The following is a 7,204-nucleotide window of genomic DNA, read 5'->3' as shown; positions in this document are numbered from 1 at the left end:
ATAAATTCCAGTTTATGCTGTTTGATTATGGCTTCGAATGTCGTAGTTGGAAGCTGGAAGTTGTTAGCCCCGGCTGGCCTGTGCGTGCAGTTAAAATGCGGCTAATAATTTCTGACTGGCACATAACTAAACAAATGTAAACGGGTTAAGGCGGGGCCCCCTACAAGGCAGGGCCCCTGGGCTGCAGCCCATTCAAGCCCAATGGTAAGTCCGGCCATGATCATCCTGTATAGTTCAATATATCCCAGATCCAGTGGCACACAAACACTCCGTTTGCGCCCACTCACGTCTGCACAGGACTACGCCTCTATTTCTCTCTCCCTTTCTCTGCCTTGAAGGCAGCGTTGAGAGATGGCAGATTTGTCAGTGTCAGCAGACCGCAGTGTTTGCAGTGGCAAGGAGTGGACACACTCACTCTGTCACCCACACTCACACAGCACACGCTCACTCAGCTGTAGGGATTTTATCAGAGAGGGTAAAAGTCACATCCATCCTAACTGCTGTTTCTCTTTCTCTGCCGGTCTCTACTTGACTTCTCTTGGACCCCGTGACTTTGCAGTCTCCGTACACACCGGGGCAGAATGCCGGCACGACCCCTCTGGTCTACTCACCGCCAACCCAGCCAATGAACGCACAGCCTCAGAGCCGCCCGGTGAGTGCCTGTGATTCCATGTCATCTTTTCAAATCAGACTTCTGTTAGAAATGCTTCCTTTCTGCTGAGCGCTATGATGTTGTTTATGGTGTGGTTTGTGGTCATTAATTGGTGCCGTGTATATGGTACATATAACATACCTTGCGTCATTACTTCCTCTCGGGAAGTGCGCTGCATATACCATGCACAGCTTGTGGTTTATGTGTTTGTGGGTAATCATTCTTACCTCTCGCTCCTTTCTTTCTGTCTGTTTCTACCCCTCTGACATGCCGCCCTTTGCCTTCAATCAGTTTACCCCTGGGCCTCGTCCTACCCATCACCAGGTAATGTACGCAAATGCATGGCCTCCTTTCTCACACCTCATAAGCTTTCTTAGACTAACGTAACACATTGATCCTGTTCATTGCGATCGTTCGGAGAGATTGTTTACAACTCCAATGCTCTCAGGAACGAGAACTGAAAATGTTGTCATGGGCCGCAAAACTGTCCACTATGGCAGTAGTTCGCAACTTTTTTGACTTCAAGACCATAAGCTGATATGTACCCCTGGTACTGCTGTTGTAATAAAAACAGAAACGTACCAGGGGTACTTATCAGCCTATGGCCTTGAAGTCAAAAAAGTTGGGAACCACTGCCATAGTGGACAGTTTTGGGCATACCTGTCAACCCTCCCGTTTTTCCCGGGATTCTCCCGTATTTTGCCATTCTATCCCGCTATCATCCCGTTTACATATTTTCCTGTATTTCTCCCGTATTTTTTATTTTTCTATAAAAAAAAATCCCACTGGGCGTATTTTATATTTTTGCTACATTCGCTACCGGTAAAACTCCCGTCATTTGTATGGGCCAAACCTCGTTATATGAATAATCACGACAACAAATTCCAAAGTTGTCCAGTTGCCAGATCTTGTATGAAACGCATCTTTTTCACACGATCGACGCATACAAATTTCACCCATTTGTCCCCTCAACTTGGCAACCTACAGCCCAGTGATGCTATTGATATGTGAGCAGTTAGTACCGCCGGAAGGAAACAATGATCACTGGTAGAAATTGGAGAAGACGACTCAGGTGGTGCTCCAGTGAATTACTAAATATACATGTAAATTGAGATATAGCTTACACTTCAAAAGGCTATTTAATTGATTAAATATGAGCGCTGCTGCAAGTTTCAAAGTCAGGTGCTGCGCTGCTTTGTTTACTGCGGTTACGGGGGAAACAGCTATATTCCTGGCGAAAAGCGCCACCTGCTGGCAGAGAATAAATGTGCATTTTTCAGTAAGTGAACTGGTGGATCGACAAGAAAATGATGAATTATAAAACTCTGAAGATATAGCCTACACTAAGATATATTTATGTTACTAAATGAATATAATTTTTTGATAATAATTGTTTAAATTAATATAAAAATAATATAATAGCCTATAATATAATACAAAAATTGTTACTTTTGACTCCAGATGTTGACAGGTATGGTTTTGGGGCCCGTGACAACATTTCCAGTTCTCGTTCCTGAATTGAAGTCATTTTTAAGGATTCATGTCATGAGAAATTAGTTACATCGCAAACAATAAATGTAAAATTTCATAATGCTCTGTCTGTAAATGGTGATTTTTTTATTTTTATTGATAATATTTAAAAAAACACTTACATGCAATAGTGAGGGGATGCTGATACTTATTCTCATGCAGTGACGTTAGCCAGTAGCTGTTTTACTAACAAACCTTAAAGGAGCCACTCCTTAAAAATGACAGAGGGCCAGAACGAGCGTATAAAAAACAATCCTTTACGTGCATATGTGTTAGTTTGTTTTTTGCTATATGCTGTATTAACATTATAAATTAACCTCAAGGAACATATTACAGTAATTTTTCAAAAATAATTTAAATAATTTTTTACAAAAATCTTATAGAAATTAATTTCCCCTGGGAATTTGTTGGGGCCCCCTGGTTGAGGACCACTGCTTTGTGGTATTGTGAATTATTGTACCTGGCGATGTGGGCCCTTCATTAAAAAATAGTCCCAGGGCCTCTCAGTTTAATAGCAAACAAACACTACAAGACTGAATTCGCTCTGCACACATTTAAAGGAACAGTTCACCCCAAAATAAAAATTATCATCATTTACTCACCCCCCTGTTGTTCCAAATCTGTATGACTTTATTTCTTCTGTGCTACTATAGGAGATGTTTTGTCTCGTATTTTTTTCAATGGGGCCCAGTGTTATTTTAGAACATGTTTACATTTGGAAGATTTGGTTTGATTAAAACAAACTCTGGTGCGATTACTCTGTTGGCACGGATCATTTGAATAACTGGGAATTTGTTGGGGCCCCCTGGTTGAGGACCACTGCTTTGTGGTATTGTGAATTATTGTACCTGGCGATGTGGGCCCTTCATTAAAAAATAGTCCCAGGGCCTCTCAGTTTAATAGCAAACAAACACTACAAGACTGAATTCGCTCTGCACACATTTAAAGGAACAGTTCACCCCAAAATAAAAATTATCATCATTTACTCACCCCCCTGTTGTTCCAAATCTGTATGACTTTATTTCTTCTGTGCTACTATAGGAGATGTTTTGTCTCGTATTTTTTTCAATGGGGCCCAGTGTTGTTTTAGAACATGTTTACATTTGGAAGATTTGGTTTGATTAAAACAAACTCTGGTGCGATTACTCTGTTAGCACGGATCATTTGAATAAGTGTAAAATCTGCCGCTGTTTGACTTCTTTACACATTTTATAAGCTCTTCATGAATTATAAGCTGGTAAAAATACCACTATATAGTATGTACAAAAAGTGCATTTAGCCCAGCACACAGCATTGTTTTCAATGTTTGCTAAGTTCGCTAAATATATGTCATAAAAGCTGTCCTATCAGTTTATGACTGTATCCTTATGCTTTTGTTTTGTATCGTTAGATTTGGTGTTAAAAATCACAGTGTGAACACTAAAGGCCCAAGTATACTTTTTTTACGCGTACGCTAGCATATGCACACAGCCGAATGCGTAGCCTTTCAAAGTATAGTTCATTTGACGTACGCGAACGCAGGGCGGTCCATCTTTGTCCAGCGTCTGCTCTATTTTTTCTCCAGAACTCAGGGCTCCAGACTGCGCTCAAAACGGTTACATTTGCAACCAAAAATATTTGCGAATGCAGTTTTTGCTGAGATCGCCACTGGTGACTATATAAATTGGCATGTAATGCCTTTTTGCCATTGTTTTGCGATCACATCTTTTGTTATTTTGATGTTATAAACTGAGACGATGCGCATCAAAGTTTTTATAGAAAAACAGTCCTCATCTCTGCCCGAACAGCAGCGGTTAGTGTTCGGTTAATGCGTGAACTTCATATTATTTGTAACACACTTGCCGTCCAATAATCACAATAAGCTTTGTGCTCTGTTACCTTAATCCATCTACAAGATGGATTAAAATGGCTGATAAATACAAGAAAAGGTGTATAACACATGACAGTATAACTGTGTTAAAAAAAAATTAAACATGTTTATTCTATGGCAACTAAAAAATAATTTAATGCCGAATTTGGTTTCTTATAGGAGCCAATGGCTCCTTAATTGATTTATTTTGTCTGGAGCCCTGAGGACGTATGACCCAACTTATTATTTTGTTGTTGTTGCTATTTTGTTGTTGTTGCTGTTCCTCCGTCTCGTTAGTTTTGTTATCTACTGTGAAACAATGGCCTGGTACAGTGCTGCCACCTTATGGAACAGCTTATTAGTGCAAAACCGAGTCAATATACATGTGCGACCTGCACATACTAGGGCTGGGAAAATAAATCGATGCATCGCGAATCAAGAAATGATTCAGCATCGATTCTGAGATTTTCTGAATGCATCGCGATTCTTTCTCGAGTCGATTCTGAGCTTAGTTTTGAACAGCAGATGGCACTGCATGCTTTAGAAACAGCCGTACTCTGCTTGTTTCCAAATCCTTACACACACTTGAACCTAAAATAATCATTCATAAAATTCGAAAAGGTTGAAGTGAGTTACAAGGGTGTTCACAGTGGGCTGTCTCTACATTAATCTTGCGTCATAAAAGCATTCTGAGCCGAGGTGAAATTACATGACTCGCGCACAAGCGCTCTTCTGCACTCTTCTTCACGAGCATTTGAGTGTGCGGATAAAAAGTAGATTAGAGCGCCATGTGCTGTTAAAATCTAAGCTCAGAATCGATTCCAGAGAGAATTGCGATGCATTCGGAAGATCTCAGATTCGATCCACGAATCAATTCTGCATCGATTTATCGTCGCAGCCCTAGCGTGTACAAAGTATGCGCGGTTACAAAAATCGGGTGGTGTGTGTACTATTCTGGTGACTAGGGCTGTAATGCTTCACAAAAGTCACGGTTCGGTTCGATACGATACAGTGGTGTCACGGTTTTGTTGTTGTTTTCAATTCAATCAATGCCGCTAATTCGAAAGTGAAATTAAAATGCGCACAAGCATTTAAAGGGAAAAAAAGCGAATAAAACGAGGAAAAGAGGGAAAATTCTAACTAACTGCCTCACCGTCACAACTCTACTGGAGTAGTGTGTTTTTGTTTGGGGATGGGAGAGGCAGACATCACGTTGCCTGTTACGTCGTTTGGGCTGCCTTGTTGAGCACAGTGGCACTGAGAACATTATATTTCACACACCGTAAGCTCTTTTATTTTCCAAATTTAATAGGATTAGTCACACGAATCGTTCAGTTTGTAATGTGAACCAAACCGAAAGCCTCGTACCGAACGGTTCCATACAAATACGTGTATCGTTACACCCCTACTGGTGACAAAATTTGCTTCATGCGCACTGTATGCAGACCCTCGGGTACACGTAAAAACCGAAGTATACTTTGGCCTTAAGTGAACCAGGACTCAATGTATTTTCTTTTTTGGTTTGGACCAAATGAACCAAGAGAATTGAACTACAAGTATAAGCACACCCTTAGACCTCAGCACTCTTCAAAATGTATTTTGTGTTTCGTAGAAGGAAGTAATTCATACTGGTTTGAAATTACATGAAGGTGATTAAATGATGACAACTTTTTGAGAGCACTCTTTAATGACTCACAAATAGTTGTTTCATAAGTGACAATAATTGATCATAAAAATAATGGTCCATCGTGGTCACGCATTGTGACTTTTTGCTAAATTTTACATTTTTATAATTGATTCCACAGAGTGATTTTTGGCAGTATCTTGTAATCCTTTTAATCAGACAGCAATTTGTCTGAGGGAAAAAAAAACAATGAGAGATGTGATAATCTATCAACAAAGAAAGAAAATCATACAGGTTTGGAATGACATGGATTAATAAAAAAGAGTGAACTGTACCTTTAAAACATCAAATGGCAACTATCTTCAGTCTTGTAGTGTGCTTAATTTATTAGAGGGTGTGCTTGCTACTGTGAGCTTAAACTGTAGCTCAAACAAAATAAATCCTTTTGTTCAGAAGTAATAGCCAGGTGTAGATAGTAGATCTTGCCTGTAGTAGTCCATTGTAAGCTTGACTAGCTACATGATCTACTACATTCAGGGATCACCCTGTCTGGCTCTTTAAACACTTTTGATACACAGACAGAAACACACACATTCAAAAATACTCATCAGGGAACACACTGTTCAGCAACATATGGAGTTCAGAATTGTTTGTGTCATTTCATTGATCTTTGTAGATCGCTGGGATGTATAATTCTGCCTGACTCCACAGTAATGACCTTTTAATTGACATCTGAATCTTAAGGCCATGTAAACATTAAGTTAAGGTCAGAATTTAGGCTAAAGGTTATTTTTCTCAGTGTCAAGGAATCCCAGCTCTTTTTTTTTTAAATTATAAATCACTATTCCCTAAATTATTTACTTGAAGTACCACCTGTCGTTTTAAAGTGATAGTTCATCCATAAATGGAAATTCATGTCATTCCAATTTTAAAGGGGTCATATGACGTTGCTAAAAAGAACATTATGTTGTGTATTTGGTGTAATGCAATGTGTTTATGCGGTTTAAGGCTCAAAAAACACATAATTTTTCACATAATGTACATTATTGTTTCTCCTCTATGCCCCGGCTTTCGCGTCGATTTTTACAAAGCTCATCAGTCTGAAAAGTGAGGGGTACGCTGATTGGCCAGCTATCCAGTGCGTTGTGATTGGCTGAATACCTCAAGCGTGTGACGGAAATGTTATACCCCTTACCATACTGTGATGCCGTGTCCCGGCGCGATGAGACAACACCAATAAAACCCATTACAAACGAGGCATTTGTTGCATCCAGTGGGGACATAATTACAGATTATAATGACTTATACTGTCTTTATACGCGTTGCGTTGCGTATCGCGCCGCGTAAACATAAAACCATGTCTGCATTTGTGATCGGAGAAATGACAAACAACAAGCGCTACTCTACACTGCCCAAAACTCGCGCTTGAATCATCAGTGGCAAATCCTTTAAACATGAAAACGTACTTAAAGACTGTGAGTCAGAACAGCCGGCATTGTAGTCTACACTTCCAGTAAACAGTCCTCCATAAAATGTGCCGGCCACAAAT

At 39.9% G+C, this 7,204-nt stretch overlaps 1 protein-coding gene across 8 annotated transcripts in view; it reads left to right on the top strand.

Annotated features, from left to right (window-relative positions):
- Positions 1 to 7,204, top strand: part of LOC107737566 (eukaryotic translation initiation factor 4 gamma 3-like) — a 71,066-nt gene that overhangs the window by 22,873 nt on the left and 40,989 nt on the right. For all 8 annotated transcript variants that reach the window (XM_016549092.1, XM_016549091.1, XM_016549089.1 and 5 more), the window contains exons 4-5: positions 560 to 652; positions 944 to 976. In XM_016549092.1, the coding sequence (XP_016404578.1) occupies positions 560 to 652; positions 944 to 976 (126 nt within the window). The remainder of the gene's footprint in view (positions 1 to 559; positions 653 to 943; positions 977 to 7,204) is intronic.

Source organism: Sinocyclocheilus rhinocerous, unplaced genomic scaffold (assembly GCF_001515625.1).
Source record: "Sinocyclocheilus rhinocerous isolate Xijiao unplaced genomic scaffold, SAMN03320098_v1.1 scaffold72, whole genome shotgun sequence".
In the NCBI taxonomy this organism is placed as follows: Eukaryota; Metazoa; Chordata; class Actinopteri; order Cypriniformes; family Cyprinidae; genus Sinocyclocheilus; species Sinocyclocheilus rhinocerous.
Note: the sequence above shows the minus strand (reverse complement) of the source record. Positions and strands in the feature narration are given on the sequence as shown.